This window comes from Chionomys nivalis, chromosome 26 (assembly GCF_950005125.1).
Source record: "Chionomys nivalis chromosome 26, mChiNiv1.1, whole genome shotgun sequence".
In the NCBI taxonomy this organism is placed as follows: Eukaryota; Metazoa; Chordata; class Mammalia; order Rodentia; family Cricetidae; genus Chionomys; species Chionomys nivalis.
The window spans coordinates 4,813,026-4,834,569 of record NC_080111.1 but is presented as its reverse complement, the minus strand read 5'-3'; the positions used below and the strand labels follow the sequence as shown (position 1 = coordinate 4,834,569).

General features: G+C 45.4%; 1 protein-coding gene across 1 annotated transcript in view; it reads right to left on the bottom strand.

The window, feature by feature from the left end:
• Dnah7 (dynein axonemal heavy chain 7) overlaps positions 1–21,544 on the bottom strand; it is a 198,309-nt gene that overhangs the window by 152,631 nt on the left and 24,134 nt on the right. The window contains exons 10-17 of the mRNA XM_057758440.1: positions 19,379–19,498; positions 14,843–15,026; positions 14,166–14,345; positions 9,556–9,828; positions 8,386–8,513; positions 6,122–6,200; positions 3,399–3,623; positions 578–724 (exon numbers count right to left, since the gene is read on the bottom strand). Of these exons, the coding sequence (XP_057614423.1) occupies positions 578–724; positions 3,399–3,623; positions 6,122–6,200; positions 8,386–8,513; positions 9,556–9,828; positions 14,166–14,345; positions 14,843–15,026; positions 19,379–19,498 (1,336 nt within the window). The remainder of the gene's footprint in view (positions 1–577; positions 725–3,398; positions 3,624–6,121; positions 6,201–8,385; positions 8,514–9,555; positions 9,829–14,165; positions 14,346–14,842; positions 15,027–19,378; positions 19,499–21,544) is intronic.

Here is a 21,544-nt window from a genome sequence, read left to right as displayed (position 1 = left end):
AGAACATAATGGAGGTTGTACTATGCACGGCAAAGGATAGAGCTTCCCTCTTCCAGGTTCCTCTAAGAAAGCTGGATCTGAGGCAGTGGCTCAGTGAGACACAACAGCACACTGTAAGCAGGCCTCCGAGTGCAAAAACGCTAAGCAGCAATCAAACGCTATTATGCGCGTGCTTCTCTCACCGATTGCGGTGGAGCTGTTGATGTGGAGGACTAAGCGCGGCAAACTGGCAGAGATAGCTCTATCTTTAAAATAAAGCTGAGGACCACAGAAACATATTGCGAACCGCCCTGCTGTGTCTCCTCAGAGCGCGGCTGGAAATGTGGATTGCTTCCATTATTCTCTTGCTTCGTGTAATCCAACTGTTTTATTTTATTTATTTATTTATTTTAAGAGTGTCGCACTTTGTAACCTAGGCTGGCTTCAGACTTACAATCCCTCTACCTCGGGTTCTCAAGTCCTTGAGAGTAGGCGTGTACCACCATGCCAGGATCGATCTGCTTTAAGAGCGAATACGCAATACAAACTCGCTGCTCCCCCATTGGCCTGTTCCATCCTCCGGAGACCTTAACTGTACCTTGTCTGCTGCTGCATCCAGCTTCCCATTCAGCACCTGTGCCTTTTTCAGGTACCGCTGCACGTCCTGCAGGTCCCCGAATGTATGGAATTCTTCCGCTTGTTTAGCGTAGCTCTCCAGCTCCTCCACAAACCTCTCACACCGCAGCTAATCAAAACAAAGGGCGTGCTTATTACTCTACCAAAACGAAGACCCCGGCGCATCCGGGGAAAGTTTAAGTATTTGAAAAGCTCACCAAAAATTGTTGTTGTTGTATTTCTCCTGACAAGATACAAAGAAAGATAACCTAAAAGACAACTGGGATCTAAAGTACACACAAAAAGATTAATTTAAAGAAAACTCGCTAAAAATTCCTCTTGTTCCCTAGTTTATAAGTTGGCCCTAAATAATGTAAGGAAGTCTGGTTCATTTTAAAAAAATGTGTTAAAAGTATATTCTCTAGTACGCTGAACAGATGCTGCAAACAAATGACCGAGCATTTGAAAAACTTATAAGAAGCAGAATGGGACCAAAGGAAAGATGTTTCTTTAAGGGCTCTGCAAATTGCTATGTCATTTTCATAGCATCTGTGAAAAACCAAACTTCTTTAATTATGCTGTTTCCAAGACGGCTCTTCAATTAGCAACATGTAACCAAGGTATCCCAAGGTTATTGTTTCCCATGAGCGCCTATGACAAGAAATGTGTGAAGCTAATAAAGCCAGGTGCGAAATATTAATATTTTAATATCCTAACATAAACAGCTGTGTGTGACTCACAAAAAGCACTTAATATAAAACTGTCATTGGCAAGATATCCCGGATTAAATGATTCTAAAAATATCTATTAATGAAATATCTAAAAGTCAAATCTAGGTTATTCAAAACTAGGATCTTTTTTTTTCTATTTCATAGAGCCTAGATTGGTTTCTGTCCTGTTTTCTCTTGCTTCTCAGTAAATTCTTTGTTCTGACTTAATGGGAAAAGAAAAATAAGAAGACTACAGCAATAATAGGTGTAGATTTCCCCTTAAATGGTTTTTTTTTTATTATTTCTTCTTTTTAAAAAAGAATTATTTACGTATTTATTTATTTATTTATTTTATGTATATGTGTTCTATCTGTATGTATCACTTTATGCCTGAAGAAGAGGGCATCAGATCCCTCTGTAGATGATTTGAGACACCATGTGTTTGCTGGGAATCGAACCCAGGTCCTCTGGAAGAGCAGCCAGTGCTCTTAAGTACTGAGCCATCTCTCCATCCCAATATGTGTAGAGTTTCTAAATAGGACACTTCAAAAATTAAGTATGGATAATTCTGGGCCACCTCGGAATTTTCTATAAGTCGATTTAAGTATCTAATATTCATTTTCATGTTTTCCACATTCATAATGTTGGGAACAGCCCGGTCATAAGAGAGAAATAGCAGCAACAGTTTAACAACGCACAATTTTAAGGCTATGAAGGGGACTCCAAGTGACGTAATCTGTGAACTGAATCTTCTTCGGTGTGGCAGAAAACCAGGTAGCTTGTGATTGAAGAACAGCTGAACTGGCTGACCTAGGTCAACCTGAAGAGTTTTGGCTTCTTCCATAAAACAAAACCCAAAGTTTTAGGTAATTCATTCATAAAAATGCATGGAATTCTCACAGCCCTCTGAAAGCTGTGGTTTGAATGGGTCCTGTGCTCATGCATTAGAAAGAAACACAGCAAGGAATGGAGCCCTAAGAGTGCGCAGGGCCGAAGGCTGCTGGCTCACATAAGCAGTACTTTCGGCTGTCATGGACGTGACTCAAGACAAGGGTGGCTCCTAGGACAGGGGTGGGTCTGGCCACTTCCTCTCCCTCCTTTCCTCTGTTTTTCTCTTCCTTACAGATGTGCCCTTACAGCCAAGGGATGATACAGGATGAGGCCTTCAGTAGACGCTGCTCTCTTGAATTTGGACTTGCCAGCCACCAGAAATGTAAGCCGTAAACATCTGTGCTTTATAAATTATCCCGTCTCAAGCCTTCTCTTACAGAAGCACAAGATGGGCTGAGACACTGTGCTAGACACTGTGCTAGCCAGGGAGATATAGACAGAGAAAAAATAAAAATTCTCATTTGGAGCTGACCAACTAGTGGCAGACAGCCCCGAAGGAATAAAAGTAACTGCGGTTGTTAATCTGGTGGCCAGGTGTTAAAGAGCAACGGAGACTCTACCTGAGTTCTAGAAGGTGTCCCAGAAAATCAACTGGGACAGGTGTAGATCAGGACCGTGTGCTACAGGTGCAGAGATAACACAAGACATGAGAGACGCACAGAGCCGAGAACTAGGAAGGTTCTTGGAGTTAACAAAATCAGGAGTGTCCCAAAAGGCAGGAAAGGGAGCTAGACAATAGGTAGAGAAAACCACAACCCTCCTACCGGGAAAAATGTCCCGGCAGGGCTGTGTTTAGGAGAGCCAGAGTGACCAGGAAATGTAAGGAAGTGTGTCAGAAGGGAATCTTGATGTCGGTGCATGAAAGCAATCAAAAATAAGTAATATATAAACAAAACCAAGCAAGTGAAAAACCCTGAAGTTCGTACCATAAACCGCCTGAAAGAAACACTGTGTTATTAATGGTCACTCGGGAGCAGCATTTCCCAACATTTTCTCCATTCTGCCCCTAAAAATCAAGGACTGGTCATCAATCAGTGCCCCGTTGACTCACCCCTGAATCGTTCATTAGAAAAGATCCCATACGCTTACACTCTTGTGTACGTGTGTGCCTGCCTAACAAAGGTGTCTGTGCTGCTGTGTCCAGAGTGGAAACCCAAACCTGTCCCGAGGACGAGAGCGACCTAACAAGTCTGTGATGCCAACCTTAAGGCCTTCTTGGTACTGTTCCGTCTTGTCTTTGATGATCTTCCTGTGCTCGTCAAAAATCTCTCCCATCCTGGCGTACCACTGGAAAACGTTGTTATTCAGCCGAATGTCCGCAGGAGAGAAGTTGACGCACTCAATGAGGAAGGCCAGGCAGTTTTTAGAATCCACCAGTCTCTGGGCCAGCTCCACCATGTCAGTGGACTCCACCTTCTGAATGTGAGCCTGCAGGAAAACACACAGGTTACAAGCGGCCTCATGAGAGTTCCATGGAAAGACTTACAGGCACATCAGAACCGTGGCCCCGAACTGGGCACCTCAGCACAGTTTACGTCTCGACCATCCCAACCCCTTCACTAAATTAGGGAAGGAAAATATGTGAGAAAATACTTAACAACACATTAAAAACAAAACAAAACAAAACAAACAACGGAAGACCCAGGAGGATGCCGTGTATCCCTGGAAAATAAAAGCGGGCACCAGGCGAGTTATTTTATTTATTCTTTTAGTGCCGCGCTTTGGGGCACTAGGAATCCGCCCAACACATTCGCCGGGTGCTGGCAACAAAGGCCCATGCGGTCAGGAGGTTGCTAGCTGATGAGAGAGATGGTGGTTAGTCAAACAAGGGAAGAGGCAAACTCGGCATGGCCAGTGCTCCGCTGAGAGGCACGCTGCTGCTCGCAGCATGTCACGGAGTTCTGAGGCAGCCAGACGTGGACAGTGATCTCCACAAACACACATGGAAGAGGCAATGGGGTGTGGCAGATGGGGAGGGGCAGGCAGAGGGAGCATGTGGCCCGCGTGGCAAAAGGACACTTGTGTGAGGGTCTGAATGGCTGCCAAGGCTGTGGCGGGGGGCACCACTCTAGGGGCTTACTTTTAAAGATTTATTCTTATTAATTATGTATCTGCATGGGCGTGGGGGGAGGTTAAAGTCACATGAGTATGGGTGCCCAGAGAGGCCAGAAAAGAACCTCTGATAATCTGGAGTTGAAGTCACCCATGACCGCAAGCCCCCCCACCCAAAAGTGAGTGCTGGTAGCAAACCCCAGGCCCTCTCCATTCTTAACAGCTGAGCCATCTCCCCAGTCCCAGGAAAAATGGTTTTAAATTGAAGTCATATCCCATGGGACCATCTGGGCTCAAGTCAATTGCCCAAAACAACTGAAGGAGAAAAGATTGTATCTAGTCGAAGTTTGCCACAAAACTACCTTGCTTGCATGGGAGAAAACGCTGATTGGGTACTAGGGATCTCAGAATGAGTCTAGAACATATGGCCGTAAAATAAAACCAGCAATGTCCCCATACACAAACAATAGACTGACTTAGAAACTAAAGTTTTCACACGTAATTAATGTCTAGTCACAATATGTATTTTTAAATTTAGCCAGTCGGTGTTCTACAGAGCCCAATAACTAGTTTTAAATTTATCCTTATTTGTAGTAAATGACCAATTTTTGTGCTGACTAAATTTACGAACTGGTTTGCTCTTATTGAAATAAACTGTTTAAAGGGCAGAAATAGTTATATACAAAGCAGCGAATCTTGCTTGCTAATTTTGTTAAATATTGGAAAGCATGACACAGAGATTGTCTGTACCCATTACCAACCGAAGAATTACTTGATGCACAGCACAAAAATGTCCCCTTGCAGTCTGTTAGCCTGTGAATGGGTTCACACAATCAGAACTCCAGCCTAGACACAGACCATCTTAAAGAAAATAAAAGTCTCTGAGTCAAACTAACAGCAAACATAAAATTTAGTTCCAATAATTTAAATAAATTTTGTTTAAGCAATATCTTGAAGAACATGTACATGTAACCACTTTAATTCTTTTTATAATTTCTGTTTATACAGAGTTTTGAATGATTTCACACGTTCCCAGGTTCAATTAAATACCTGAAATTAAATGTAAAAGGGTTCTAATTTGGATTTGGGGCATTTTAGAACATGAAGGAAAAAGAGAATCCCATAAAAGGTAAATGTTATAAGAGCAAAAAGAGCACGGAGTGGAGCTGCTACTCGTTGCTTTATATGACTTCAGATAGCGTTAAAACATCGGAAGCAGCTGGAAAAATAAGCGATGCGAACACGGGAGGATCTGATCCGGCGCTGGAAACACTTCAGCCGACCGTCACGGTCAGTGTGTGGCAGAAAGCAGCCTTTTCCGAACAGAACTGCTGCTGTAGGATTGAACAGCTGTTGATTAAAATGAGTGGATGCACACGGGCACCTCAGGTTACCCTGACCAGCACGGTGCTAATTACAAACACCATTTTCAAGAACGTGCTGGCAGACGGCTTTCGGTAGCCACGCCCCCTGGCGGCCCCTCACTCCGACGTGCTTTGGTCAGTGAGGTGTTAGCTAACGTGACAGCGGCAGAAAAGCGGGTCTAATACGTGTGCTTGCGTGTCTGTGTGCAGGGGGGACCTGCGCGGGGACCTGCTGGAGACTGAGAGACCCATGGAGCGGAATCCATCGACAAAGAATATTTACACCCGTCAGCTCGACTGAGGGCCAGCAGAGCAAACTGAGCGCACTCTAACAGGTGACCCAATAGCGTGACCACAGGGAGGCCAAGAGGAACACCCGGAGAGGCCAGACTGCAGGCTTGTGCTGAAACATTTAACGCCTCCTGATGACTGGAAGCCTCTGTCTTAGCCTTCGCGGCGACCTGCTTCTCTGACCCCGACGTGACCCCGCCGCATCCGCATCCCTGGTACCTTCATCTCCATCAGCTCTGCTGTGTTGGGAGGCGTGCTCAGCGCTTTCTCCGCGATCTTCTCAAACTCATCGCACAATCTGAAACAGCAGGCATAGTCCATCTTACAAACAAACGTGCGGGTTAATTTCACTTCAGCACACAGTATTTAATGCTCCGCTGCATGAAAAGTAGATTGTGATTTATTCGTATGACATCTAAGGACTTAAATACAAATTGGTGCTCACTTGCTTATTTGCTCGATATAAATTTGACGACCGCGTGTCAGAGTCCAAGCTACAACAGTAAGTGACCAAGAGGTAAAAATGGATGAGATTTTATAATGGCCCCCACACAGCTCACAGTCTGATGGCAGAGACGGTTCCTTCAAGGAGCTGTTCCCCTGCTCAACCCACTGAGATGGTAAAAGGGGAGGGAGTAATTAGCTCTGCTTACGAGAAATAGCTAAAACCACAAACAAAAACAAAACAAACAAACAAACAAACACAAACAGGCCTGTTGCCGAGAAACAACCAGCCCAGCACACACCAGTATTTTCCAGTGGACGACAAAAATATTGGACAAACTTGGAGTTGGGAAGAAAGAAAGAAAAGGCTTCAGAGGTAAGGGACTCAAGGGGGAAAAAAAAAAGAAACCTTCACAAAAAGAGGCTGGGGAAGGAAGGAAGAGCGTGGACCATGCTGAGCGGAAGGCGGGCTGGAAGATGGTTGAGCGGTTGAATGTTTGCAGCCCTGGGCGGCACAATCAGCAGAGGAGCTCAGGTGTGTGCCTGCCGAAGCGCTACAGAGAAGAGACCACCGAGAGGAACCAGAGGAACCGGCAGGGAGACAGACGAGAGCATGCTGTGGAGACCTTTGTGGTGAGGCTGAGGGACCCCGGCCCAGGGCTCCTGCACCCCTCTGTTGTGCCCTCTGAATACCCAGTGAGTCTGACCTAACTAAACACAAGGTGGAGGAAGGAGAGAGGCCAGGAGGTCAGAGGGGCTCAAAGAAAGGGGCAGGGAAACAATAAAAGGAAAGCAAAGGCTTCACCCAGTACCAAATCCTCCTTCAGGAAACATTCCCACCATCCTCAGTACGTCTAGAGGGGACAGTGCCTCACGCAGAAGATACAGTGCGCTTGCCCGAGAGGCCCCACAAATCCCAGCCTCTTCACTGGCGCCTCTGTCTCCAGCCCTCTCCCCGCCTTACCCTTGCTACCCATTACCTGCCTGAAGTTCCTTACAGACTCCCAGTCCACCTGGGATTCTCTGCCCACAGCGCTGTCCTGGCAGACGCACCCTTAAAAGGAAACCGCTACTTCGCTTGTCCTTGTATCCTCCCTTGCTGTCTCCTCTCCTCTAGCACCACACGGAGAAAGCATTTTGCGTTTCCCCGCCCTCCCCCTACTGTCGAGGAAGAGTGGAGTTCTTACTACGCTTAGTGCAATGCGCTAGTTTGGGTTTTGTTTCCATGTCTGCACCCTAACTTTTCTCCGCATATTTCATTCACAACTTAAGCCTTTCTCCATGTGTAGCACACACAGCCTCGGTGAATGAAGGCTGCCTTCAGGCTTCTACCCGATTTCTAATGATCTTGTCTTCCTCTGATACCAGAGTTGGAAGGAACATTCTGAGGCAGGTGTGTGACTCATATCTGTAATCCTACCGGGATACTGAGAGGTGAGTGTGTGGAGTATCGTGGTCTGCAGGCCAGCCTGGGGACCTAGTGAGATCCTGTCCTCCAAGGCCACACAGGGAAAGTCCTGGTTATTTCTGTTTTCCACCTTGTCACACGAGAAACGAGGCCCTCTGCTTGTGGACCAGCCACGCTAACTGTGCTTCTTGACTTAGAAAGCAGGCATTCAGCTTTCTGCTCACTGGTACTCTCCGAGTTTAGAACAGCCAGCTTTCCTACGCCCCGAACCCTGGTTAGCCAAAAAGTAACTCTCCGGTTACGGTAACAGCTTGCCAAAGCCTTGAAGAGTAATGATAACTAGGCAACGCCTTGATATCCACTGTAAATAAATTTACTTTGAAAACTAACTTTTTTATGGATTACATACATTTATATATGTAATTACATACACCTGACTTGTGCAAAAGGGCGAAAGCGTGTTTTAAAGGCTATGGTACATAGATAAATTGCGAGGCGCATTTGTGAAAGAAGCAATATCGACAATCGCATCGCAAAACATCACTCCATGTAGAAGATTAGCATAATCCTCTCTTTTTGGATCGCTGTGACACCGTTCCCATCCACTGCTCCTAAAGTAAGCACTCCGTACCTCGTGTTCTCCTCCTGGTGGTCTCGGAACATCTTCGCTATCAGTCTCCCACAGATAATGTCCGCGCGCTTCACCAGAGCTCTGATCAGCTCCTCACAGTGCATCTCAAACATCCCCAAACGAACCGTCTGCGAGGGGATAAAGACTTAGTGCACACCAACAGGAAGAAGAATAAGTAAAAAACCTCTTAAGTCGTCCATTCTCTGGATACGGATTTGTGTGTGCAATGTAATGAGGTTAAGTTTTGAGTTTGGGGATTTTTGTTTTTGTTTTTGAGTCATTGAGCCAGGCATGCTGGTTCAGGCCTATGATCTCATGTACTTGAGAGGCAGAATTACTAACACTGAGTGTTGAGGCCAGCCTGGACTATACAGTGAATTCCAGGCCAGCCTGGTCTCAAAAACAAACAACAGAAGACATCAGCAAATTCACACGTGGGGATGGGGGAGTTTCTGGTACCTATCCCCTGCTCTTTGTATTTACAGCTATCTTGTAAGGAAATAAATATGCTGGAATTTTGTTATCTCGGAACCCAGAAGAAGAAGAATATATTTTAACAGCTTAAGAAACTAGGCTATTGCTAAGCAGATAAAAATTGACTTCATTCGTTTTCACTTTGTTCTGTTTTCTTTTGTTTGTTTTTTGACACTGACTTGCACTATAGTCGGGACTATCTGCCCACGAAGTGCGGCCCTCCAGCCTGCTGAGTGCTGGCATTACAGGTGTGTAGATAGCATCACATTCAGCAGCAAGATGGGTTTCAAATACTTGGTTCTGTTTTGAAAAATAATACATGGGCATGGTAGAGAATTTGAAGAAAAAATGTTTTTGATTAAAAAAAAAAAAAAAGGCTAAGAGAGGATGTTGAAAGTCCTAGCTCCTTAGTAATGGAAGCAAGCACATTTTGGTATCTGTGCTGTAGTTCCCAAATGACTTAAAAGTCAGGTTCTGGGAAATGGGAGGAGGTGCGGCATAGGACATAGGGCCGCGTGTGGTGCTGGTGGCTCAGGCATTCGGGCACAAGAACCGTGTGTCCTGGCCGAGCTACACTGAGACTTTCACCACGCATGGCGTGTGTCTCCGGCTCTGCGGTTTTCACTGTGGGTTCTAACAGACATTAATAGAGACCGTTCGACTCAGGGGGGAGTCACCCAGGACAGGGCCATTCACCTTTCGAGACGTGTACTGAATCTCTTCGATCAGCTTTTGGTATTTGCGGATCTCCTCTATCAGTTTCTCGTAACTCTGATTCTGGGACAGGAACTGGTCCACGTCCTGCTCAGCTTTCTTGGTGACCAAGAACTGGTACTTGTCGTAGAATTTGAGGTGCTCGGTGGGCGCCACGCTCTCTCTCAGCACCACCTCCTTAATCTTCTCTTTGTGAGCGTCGACAATCTCGCTCAGAATTATGGGCTTCAGGGTTGTTGGCTTGGATTTGCTTTCCTAACCGAAGGAGGAAGACAATGTCACTTCAAGTATCTGTAGTTAAACTAGCCCTGTTACCTCTGTGAAAGTGTCTGTCTTATTATATTGTCTTCATTTGTAAATATCTGTGATTTACTAGTCTCTAATCTATAGAAATGCATTCACTCTAACCCAAAGAATGCTAGAGAGAGAGAGAGAGAGAAACTGATTCTCTATACTTTTCATCTTCCTTAAAGGCTGTTTGTGTTTTCTTTTCTGCATGGTTGAGAGGATGGCCATTTGAAAGTAAGTGTAAAATAAGACCTAGGACACCTAACAGCAAAGCCCACAAGTAGCTGTGCTAGCTCTAAGGCTGGCCTTGGCCTGTACTTTTAAAAGTCTAATGCTCCGTGGGTCCCATCTTCGCGCTCCACAGTGGCAGAACCTGCCCACATGGCGGAGAGGAGGATGGCCACTTGCTAGTGACCGCTGATGCTGATCTTGGGTCACTGAGCTCCGAGTCTGCTGCCACAGCTAGGGTAACACGGGGCAAGGATGTGAGAGACAACAATTTTAAATGAGCATGTCAATCTCAATGGCTTGACCCCTCCCCCTTGCAAATGAGATACGAGCATTAAGGTGGTTTCTAATGTGCACGGTCACTCTTGGAAACATCCGCGCTCCGACATCTGGAGGGAGGGATTTTAAACTGGTAATGAGCAGAAATCATAGTCTGTGGTGGCTGTTCTATGATGTTGAAATTGACTGCCCTGATTTAGAACTCCAGCGACTATCTGCCTACTACGCCCCCTAGTGGGCACTTCAGGAGATCCATCTGGCTTAAGCTGGATGGCTCCCAGGCACACACTACCGAAGGCTGCTGCCTCTACAGGACCCTCATTCCTGGACTCGGCTGACACTTGTCTTTTCTACAGAGCAGCTTTTAGGATACTGAGGTCCACACGATGAGCTGTGTGCAGTGTGGATTTATGGCTTCTTGTGTAAAGGTCATTACTACTCATTGAGAATGGCTCACACACTTTTACTCGTTGTAGACTGGCTCGCACACCCTTAGCAGCTTATCTAAGGTCTAAAATGGAGCTATCTTTCTAGGCATAATTGGATTCTCAGACTCGAGAAGCACCTTAGAAAGTTTCTAATATTAAATTTAATTAGTACCCATTGAGAGTTAAGGAAAATGATATTCTGCATGATGCCTTGGGTGTTGGAAGACATCAAATTAGATCATGAGACAGTTCTGAGCTTGGACTTGCGGTGCATTCGCCCACACCAGGCTTGCCTTCTCTGGGAAATAAAAGTGTGCCTTAATCTATTTTCCATTCCTATTGAATATAATATGGAAGATCAAATGAATCTGCTTCGGCATTTACTGCAAAAGGTCATGGAGACTCTGGGTAAGTACTCTTACAGCTTATTTTCAGATCAGACTGGTCCCCAAATCACCTAGAGACATCTAAGGGTAGTGATCATGGTGAACCCCAGAATTTTTATCTTTAAAATGTGACCAAGTAAGGTTGACAGAGCCATTACTCCACATACCATGCCCCCATGGAAGTCCTTATCTCTCACAATCTGATGTCAGAGCAAATATCACTCTCTTTTTGAAAAGCCTAAATTATCTATTTTCATTCTAATTTAAACTCACCATGTATCCTCTTCACCTGAGACCCCAGGAAGGGAGGGGTTATGTTTTACAATCATAAAGTCATAGCAACAGAATTCATTTGGGGTAATTATATTCAGTATTTAGAGCTTGGTCATTCTTATTAACTATGTTTAATAAAAGAGTCTATGGGGCCAACATGGGGGAAACTTGATCTAGAAAAGGCACAGGTGTGCGGCTGCCTGCAGGCTTCAGTCATCTTTGTGGCTGAGCTAGGCTCTGACTCCCCAGCAAGGAGGGGGTTGGGGGTGCGGGGCCTGACACCAGAAGACAATGCCTCTGCGCAGAGCACAGCAGGGCCCAGTGTTCACACCGGACCAGGTCGTTCACACCCGCACACGCCATTAAGGAATGAGGACTCTCAGGACCACGACAGCACTAAAAGGAGATGGAATCCTTGACTGGGGTGGAAGAGCGAGGAAGATGTCGGTCCTTTGCCCGTGAGAGGGAAATAGTTGTCTTAACAGTCCATGGCCAGAATTCTCTTCTCCGACTTGGACAAGCGCACAGCCAGGGAGTTCAAACTATCATTAGGTCAAAAATAATTCAGTCAAAGCTGAGCCTTCCAGAGCTTTCAGACGATTGCAGAATTCCTAAGAAGCCAGCTTAAACAACAGCCACAAAAACTTCACAAGTAAAGTTCTTATCTCTATCACACGGTAACTAAGGGAAAGACCCAAAGGAATTAGCCACCGTGGGCGGAATTTCACCAGCAGCAGAATCACACAGGTCAAGAACACAGGCAGTGAAATTCTTAAATCAGGACGAAAAAGAATTAGTATGTGTAAAGACAAAAAAAAATTCTTAATAAGTAGAAAGGATCATAAAAATGCCCAAATCTATTTGTATGAAGAATTAATAAATGTCCTAGAAAACAAAATAATTAATAGGAACTCCACTCATGAAGGGAGCATTGTCCTCCCAATGCATACTTTCTTTTTAAAATTCCTTTCCCCCTTTATTAAACATAGATTCTTCTCTCACATAATGTAATTCAAATACTCTGCTCCTCCCAGTCCCTCCCCACCTCCTTATCCACTCAGATCCGCTCCCTTTCTGTCTTTCGTTAGAAGAGAGCAGCCAGTGCACGCTTTCGTAATCAAAATGCTAAGTAATCTAAACTGGTCCTAGTTAGAATTTCTTTTTTTTGTTGTTGTTTTTTTTTTTGTTTTTTCAAGACAGGGTTTCTCTGTGGTTTTGGAGCCTGTCCTGGAACTAGCTCTTGTAGACCAGGCTGGCCTTGAACTCACAGAGATCTGCCTGCCTCTGCCTCCCGAGTGCTGGGATTAAAGGCGTGCGCCACCACCGCCCGGCCCTAGTTAGAATTTCTATATCTGCGATGAAACACCACGACCAAAAGCAACTTGGGGATGAAGCCAAGCAGGACAGGAACCTGGAGACAGGAGCTGGTGCAGAGGCCAAGGAGGGTGCTGCTTACTGGCTTGTGGCTTGCTCAGTCTGCTGGTCCAGGGATGCCACCTCCCGGGATGCCACCGTTAATCACTAATTAAGAAAATGCCCTCTAGACTGACCTTAGGGAGGCGTTTTCTCCACTGAGGCTCCCTCCCCTCGGAGGACTCTACCTGTGTCAAGTTGTCGTTAAATTAGCTAGCACAAAGCCAAATCATGAGTTACGTATGTCTCTACTTAGGTAAGCACACACAGGACAGAAAAAGAAATCATTTAGGAATATACAGAAAACTAGTAACACACACATACTCTCTCATAAATCAAATCACTTCAAATCTCAGGCTATAAGCTAAGATGGGAATCGAACCCTGAAGTGAGGTGTGATGGGGAGAACTTGTTGGGTGGTGATGCTCCTTTCCTTGAGAAGACCTGTAACTACGCAGGCTAACTCTGAAGCCACTTAAGCCTAACACCAGTATCCTGTCTATACTCTTTGCATTCGTGAGATATGGGTAAGCTATTTCACACATAGAAACGGAAGCAGACAGCTACTGATTGGAGAGCTCCAGGACCTGAAAACCTCACGTGTGACTAACTCGCTGGGCACCCCTGTGTTGTGGGCTAAACTGCGGGGACCACCAAGGAAATGTGGAGGCAGGATCTGTGAGGACAGGGGCGGCAGGAGCTTGCTACTGGCAGAAAACACTATCCATGAGCAGGGTCCTCATTCATAAGACAGTCTCACAGAGTTGGCGTTGTGTCCATGTCATCAAATGCGTGCTTCAGCAAATGTCATGAGACGTACGGCCAGTACTCGCCACGTATTCAAACCCATCACGGCTTGACCTCCTGCCCCTCAGAAAGTTTTATGCTATGGCCAGTGGAGGACTGGGCTAGGAAAGTGTGTATATTTTCATAAAAGGAAGCTAGTGGGAAATGAGTTTTGAATTTTTTTAATGTTATATGTGTGAGTGCTTTGCCTGGATTTTGCCTATGTCCCGTGTGCATGCAGTGCCAGAGGACAAAGAAGGAGGCGTGGGATCCCCTGGAATTGGAGTTAGAGATGGTTGTAGGCAACCATATAGGTGCTGGGAATCTAACACTGGTCCTCCGGAAACCTGTGCTCAAACTGCGGGACCGTCTCTCCAGCCCCCAGCTTGACTGTAAGCCGGTAGTCTTAGCTTTCCCGTTCTGTGAAGCAGAGGGTTCTGTCAGCTCTTAGTCGGCCTCTCGTGAACGGTATCACGCAAACTCAGGCGATCAGGATGCCCTCGTTACTCACCCACTTGGAATACAGTTTTGTCTCCACTCTTGGTACAAAGCTGACAGCCTTGATCATGACTTCGTAAACATTTACAAGAATATCGATGTAGTCATTAAACTCAGGTTCAAACTTAATGGCGTTATTATCCAGAATCAGCCTCATGATGAAACCTGGGTGTTCAAAAGCTCGAACAGATTCCTAGGAAAAATAAATAAAAGGGCTATAGGTATACATGGGGACATAGAGATCAACTGCTATGAATGAAATTAAACACACAGAACACACTTCCTCTTGTGACTGAGACACTTAAACCAGAACGGATCCTACTAGAAAGACAGCCAGAGTGGCAGCCATCCTAACTGGTTGAAGCTAGAGGTTAACCAGAGGAGAAACACCTTCTGATTCCAAGGCCTTGCTCACACTGTACGATACAGTCTCCTCCCAGACGAAAAAGGGACTCCTCATGCAAGCCCTACCTAAGCCTTCACGACACAATCTTCCCCAGGGGATTTACCCAAACCCTCAGCACTGTGACGATGACCTTATCCAGACTGTACAAGCTGACCTAACCTTTCAGCACGCGATTGTACCGGGTCTGAGGATATACTCGCTGCTGTCTCCTGTGCCGCTTTCCTCTCTGAAAGAATTGGAAACCCGCTATCGAAGGCACGGCCGCTTAGCTGAGCCGTCCTCACCTGGGGTTGGGCGATGAGGTTCGTAAAGTCTTGCATGGAGACGAGAGTGAGGTCCTGCAGCTGCAGGGTCATAAGCATCGCGGCGCAGTTGAAAAAGGAGTCCAGTTTGGCGCTGCTGTCGCCAGTTGGCAATTGCTTTTTTTTATTGCCTTGGTAATAGATATTCTGCACTTCCGGGAACCACCTTGAAAGGACAAAAGGCATTTTGAAGTTGACACTCTCAGTGAATTACCCCATTCACATTAAGGGTTAACAGTAAGTTCTAGACACTCAAAGGTCTTCATAAAGAGGCGTATTGGTACGTGTCATTACCCACGCTCTGAGACCTAAGTGCCAGAGTACTTCACTTCCAGGAGAAGAAATGTTAAATCATTAAACGACTCAATGATATGGTGCTGTAAGATATAAATCTAACCCTGCAATTATGGTTCCTGCAGGTTTTAAAGAAATATGAGAGCTAACCTTATTGGACACTTCTTTTCAGACTCTTAAATGATCTCCCTAGACTGTTATTTTAAAGCTATAGAATAGTAATCGAAGAAGCTAGCTTATACCAAGTTAAACCCACATGGCATGCCAAGCTACCGCTTCCCAATAACTGCAAAAACAAGGCACAAATCAAAAACAGCATGGATTTTATTTTCCCAATTTCCCTTAGTGTGAGATACAGAAAGAATGACGGATGCAACATGAAGTTTCAAAGGTGCACGTGTCCTTGCGATGAAAGAACAACGGTGCGATTTCATATCTAGGTACTCCATGCTGAAAGCCGCTGACGTTTTCAGCTTCTGAAATCCCCGACAGCACAGCAAGATCTAGGAATGCTTCTACTTTCTGTCATGAGGGATAATAAACCTTAAACCAGAGTCGATAAGAATGACCAGAGTGTTCGAACAGAGTAAGCCTAAGTTTTAAGTAAAACTGTTGTCTTTTTAACAATATGCACCGTGAGTCTCCTATGTCCTAAGAATAGTGTTAGAGGGGCATAAAAAGTTAAATTACATCATCCTTTCTTTCCTAACGATGGAAGTAGTGAGTTCATCGTGAAAAATGAGCGAGGACAGACGGGCATTAACCTTGCAGTCTTGGAGAAAGCTTTTATAGCAAAGATAGTAATGACAGAGTCCTAACAGAAGTATCTGAAGTAGAAACGGGATAAGAACTAAAAGAATCCATCATGTGTTTCTGTGGGACCAAGGTGAAAGGAAGCATGCTCAGAGAAGAGGACCCGGAGAGATAAGGGTCACGCTGCAAGCTTTCAAAGACAGATTAAGAATTTGTATTTATTATTTGTCAATAAATGGGAAATGCTAAAAAGAAGGTTCACAGGAGAGTCTGAAGAGGGATATTTACAGAGCCAAGGAATAGAGATGCCACTGAGAGTTTGCAGTAGTCCGTCTAAACGGTAGTTCACCGTCAGTTAGGGGGACAGCTCAGCTGGCAAGCATGAGGCCCCCGTGTCTCCAGGCAGAGGCTGGAGGATCCTGGCGAGCCTTCTGAAGTCAAACTCACAAGCCTCAGCCAATGAGAAAGCCTGTCTCAAAAACAAGGTAGAGACGCCTACGTACAACATCTGAGGTTGTCTTCTGGCTTTCACATGCACGTGTGTATGTGTGTGTGTGCACCTCAACACACATATTGTCTACATGTACATATGAACACGTGTGCATGCACATGCAGTAAATATGGGCCTGCCAATGGTAGAAGCAATGAGAATCAAGAATTAAATGGACAGAGAAGATGCTTCTAAAAAAAGACATCTAAATCGATGGTAGTCATAAAATAGGCCTCAATAAATACAAACGGATTGAACTTCAAAATCAGAGATCAATGACATGGCACTTGGAGATTCACAAGTATGCGGAGATAAGATAATATGAATATAAATATTTAGGATGAGTGAATATGAAATTATCGTATTCTAAAACTGAGGGAAGAACAGAAGTCAAAGAACAGAGGGAATTTTTAGTTCTAAACAACCACATTAAACCGCAAGACAATTCCACTAGACATTAAAAATAGAAGAGCAAACTAAACTCAAGACAAGAAGAGAAGAAGCAATGCAGATGAAACAGAGAACGTAAAGTCAGCAAATCTCAAAGTGATTTGAAAAAAAAAACAAAAAAACAAGCTGGGTGGTGGCGGCAAGTGCCTTTAATTCCAGGCACTTAGGAGGCAGAGGCAGGCGGATCTCTGTGAGTTCAAGGCCAGTCTGGTCTACAAGAGCTAGTTCCAGGACAGGCTCCAAAACTACAGAGAAACCCTGTGTTGAAAACCAAAAACCAGAAAACAAAAAACAGAAAGAAAGAAAGAAAGAAAGAAAGGAAGGAAGGAAGGAAGGAAGGAAGGAAGGAAGGAAGGAAGAAAGAAAGAAAGAAAGAAAGAAAGAAAGAAAGAAAGAAAGAAAGAAAGAAAGAAAGAAAGAAAGAAAGAAAGAAGAAAGTTAGAAAGTTAAAGAACACCACCGGGAAACATGAAGCAGACGTGCCCACAGTCCAGTATGATGGAAGCAAGTCCTCGTTTCGTTTGAGGCTCCCTCTTCTCTGTCTCTGGTTTGTAGCGAGTTGACAAACCGTCACCAGCACAAGGCTATCCCATGGGTGAGCCTGGAAAACACACTTCCTCTGAGAAACGGGAAAGAAATGACCACATACTACTAGGTCGTTCTGCTGAGTTGTAGTTTCCCGAAATTAGTGGTGGTGGCTGCACACCCTTATAAGTGCATAGAAGACACAGAGCTGTAGACAGAAAAGTGCCGAGTTTTGGGGTCAGTAAAGAAAAAACTCAAAAGCACAACACCCTGCTAGGATCAGAGTGGACAGAGATTGGTGAACAAAGGGATCTTTAAAGCCTTAAGACTTTAAGGTGCTCCGGGAATGGCCCAGGACAAGAACGACAGGCTTGGAAGAGAGAGCAAGGCTTACACTCAGCTGCACGCCCTCGGCCTCGGCGTACGTTTGATAAGGGCCCAGAGCTCAGGAGACAGGTGTGTGCTGCAGCAGGTAAGACCGGCCAAACGATGGGATTGACGTGTGCGCGTCAAGATGAAAGGCAACAGGGAGGTCCCCCTTTTAGGGGACAGTGAGAGAAACAGAGTCAGGAACAAAGGGGGGGTGGGGATAAAGAGTTAGAAAAGCACCAAGAGAGGCATCCATCGAGAAGGTGGGCAGACCGTGTTGGTGCTGAGGGCAGAGGTTAACACGACACAGAGAGAACGCCCCACCCTGGGGTTTAGGAGGGCTGTTCTAGTTTCTTGGCTAACTTGCCTACGGAGAGCTCATTTCCGCCTTTTAGAAAAGATGAAGGCATCCTGGCTCACAAAAGGTGCTTAGAGCCAGTGTGAACGCACCAGGGGACACCGCAAACCAATCTGCCATTTTTATCAGAAATCAGTGAAGGTCTGAGTTCTGTTCAATACTGCGACACCATCTGTCTGAAGTCTGCAGTGGGGTTTGTCCCCAGAGTTCTCTGTTGAGGGGGTGCACCTGTGTCCCGTCCTGAAGAGATCACTTCTCTGCACTTAATTAGTTTCTTTCCTTATCTCCTCTCTACTTATATTTTTCTGTCAGCTATATATAATATGAAAGAAAAGGAAAACTTTTTAAAAATAATATTATTTTAACTTACTGAAGGAAAAATATATTTAGGGGCTGGAGAGATGGCTCAGAGGTTAAGAGCATGGCCTGCTCTTCCAAAGGTTCTGAGTTCAATTCCCAGCAACCACATGGTGGCTCACAACCATCTGTAATGGGGTCTGGTGCCCTCTTCTGGCCCGCAGGCATACACACAGACAGAATATTGTATACACAATAAATAAATAAATATTTAAAAAAAAATATATTTAATCTTAAAAGATCAACATACATTTCAAGATAACTTTTAGAAATCATGAGGGTGACCAGACTTTTGGGTCTTTTGTTAGTTTTAAGTTGACCTAATTTTAATGTCCTATTTTTAATAAATTGATGACCACATTAGCGACGATCGTCCCAGGTGGCTCCAGGGTGCACTCTTTGGTACCTGCATAATTAATAATCCTATCTGTCTATTCCATTCTGAAGGCCCGGTCCGAGCAGGTGTTTAATTACGTTTTGGTAACCCTAATACCGCTGAGGTTATAAACTCCTTTACACCATATACTTTCCCTTCTGGGTCATCCTTGAAGCGTTTCTGTGTCCCTCACCCAAAGTCAAGACAGCAGAGTGCACAGCCTGTGCCTGGGGCAGAAGTCAGGAGAAAGGTCTGGCGGTGGCCAGGGCATGATCGTTTCTGCCTTGTGTCCCCAGCTCTCAGAGCAGAGGCATTAGCCACGCGTTTACAGAAGGGTCACTGTCGGTGATGGGCATGCACCTTCTTTCCACTCGTTACAGCATCTGAACAAGTCACAGGCCAGGGTAATTAAGGACAAATATAACTCTTAGGCCGAACTGTGTTAAAGACTTGTGGAAACGGATTTCTAAAAGCCGTTAAAGTGAAACACGTCACCAATCACACCTCTAAACGTAAACGTTCCCACACAAGAGCTCAAATCTTTACGTTTTCAGCAGCGTCTCCTTGGCAGATTCCATGTGTCTAATGACGATGTTCTGGAAGGCGGACAGCTCTAAGGCGTCCTGGCGGTTGTGAAATTCTTCTATGTCAACTAGACGTAATTTCCTGCAAGAGACACACACACAAAAAAAGCAATTAAATCGAGATTTTTGTGGTAGTTAATGATTTTGTTCATCTGCCTGTTCCAAAAACAAATGCTATATTCCCAGATTTATCATCAAAAGTTGTATTCTATAAAATTAAATGGTCAAGAACAGGAGATGTTTCTGGGTGGGTCAGCTTTCTGTTGCTGTGACGAAATGCCAGAGAAAACCAAGACAAGAAGGTGGATCTGGGCTCCTGGCTTCAAAGGATTCAGTTCACGGCTCTGTTTTTGGGGTCCTGTGGCGAAGCAGAAGTGCAAAGATCAAGACAGCTGGGAGGGGCTGGGAGGGAAGGAGGGAGGAGCTTTTGAAGGAAGGGCCTAAGGACACAGTCTCTTAGGGTATACCTCTAGGACTCACTGACTTGAGCTAGGTCCCACCTCCTAAGCTCCTGAGTGTCCGCCATCTCCCAGTAGGGCCTCCAGATGGTGAACTCAAGAACGGACTCATCCACCGAGCTCAGAGGCCCCCATGACCCAACCCCTCTGAATAAGGAGGCATTGGGAACAAGCCTTCAACATACGAGCCTCAGAGGTGACCTTTCAGACTCAAACCTTACCGGTGACTGGATTTTAAGATAGCGTATCTCTTCAGAGTTGGCAGCAATGTGACATTGTGAGGGGTCACCGTGAAGAGGTGAAGGGAACGTGGTGACTGGGATTTGGTGGAGAATTTAGACTGGTTTCTCACAGAAGCCAGAACAATGAAGACAGAAAGGGTGGTAAGGCTTGGTGCGTGCAGCGTTGGCTTCTAAAGCAAGTATAAATAAGCCTTCTCCAAGGGGAAGGTGGCCCCGAGGAGCAGGGAGCCCAGGTTGCAGAATCCCTTGAACCTCCAAATCCTTGGGACCTGCGTGGGTTTCTAAGACACGGGATTTGCCCAAGTCCAGTGCAGTCACAGGGATGTTTGTAAAATAGTTATAGGGGAAAAATAGGATATATCTTCATTTATAAATAAAAAATGTTTGCTAAAGACCTAGGTTTTAAGTGTTGTAACAAATCCCAAAATACTGTGTGTGTCTGTGGGATGTCTGTATGTATGGAGGTGTTCAAATGTATGTGGGTAAGTGAGTTCAGAACAATATAGAAAACCTCCACTCCACTGCAACCGCGAGAAGCTTGCTTGGGTTGGCAGGAAGAAGACAAGGGTGAGGGAAGGGAAAGCATGGTATCCCGGTGACCGCAGATGCAGGGATGGCCCAGGTTTGGGGAGGTCTCAGGAGAGGCTGTCTTGGTGCATTTTGAAGCCTGTGTCCCTATGAGTGTACTGCAGAGCTTCCCTGAGACTTGCAGCCAGCCTGCAAGAGAGGACACATGAAGCTGGAGTTCCCAGACAGCATGGTGCTCCTCCTCAGCCTGCAAGGACAAAGGCTTTTTGAGCCCTTTATTTCCAGCTCTGGCAAGCCTTTCCTGTCTCCCCCAGGATAAGGCCTGTGAGGCTGGCCATGCTCCCCATGGGCCATCAGGGGGCTTCAGGACATGTCACTTGGCTTGTTTCTGAGCTCTCCAGAGCGCTGACGGTATAGACACTGAATCCCTTAGCTGAGATGATCTGTAGTGACATTTCATTTGCATTTTAATAAATAGAGCTTGCCTGAAGATCAGAGAGTAAAACAGCCACCCTAGTCAGCCTTACAGACCAGGCAGTGGTGACACACACCTTTAATCCCACTACCATACTAGTTTGCCATAGAAACTGGGCAGTAGCGGTGCATGCTTTTAATCCCAGCACTAGAGAGGAATATAAGATGGGAGGAGACAGCTCTCAGTCAATCTCATATTGAGATTCCTGGAGGCAGGATCGCCACTTTGGACTGAGGCCGACATAAGAGCCAGTGGCTGGCTGTTTTTGCTTTTCTGACCATCAGGTTGAACCCCAAAATCTGTCTCTGGGTTTTTAGTAACCGTGCTACGATTATCTGTGAAGCGTATATGGCGATTAGATGGGAGACAATGCCCACTTGCTCCTCTATGCACCATGTATCACTCACTGACACCATGTGTGAATA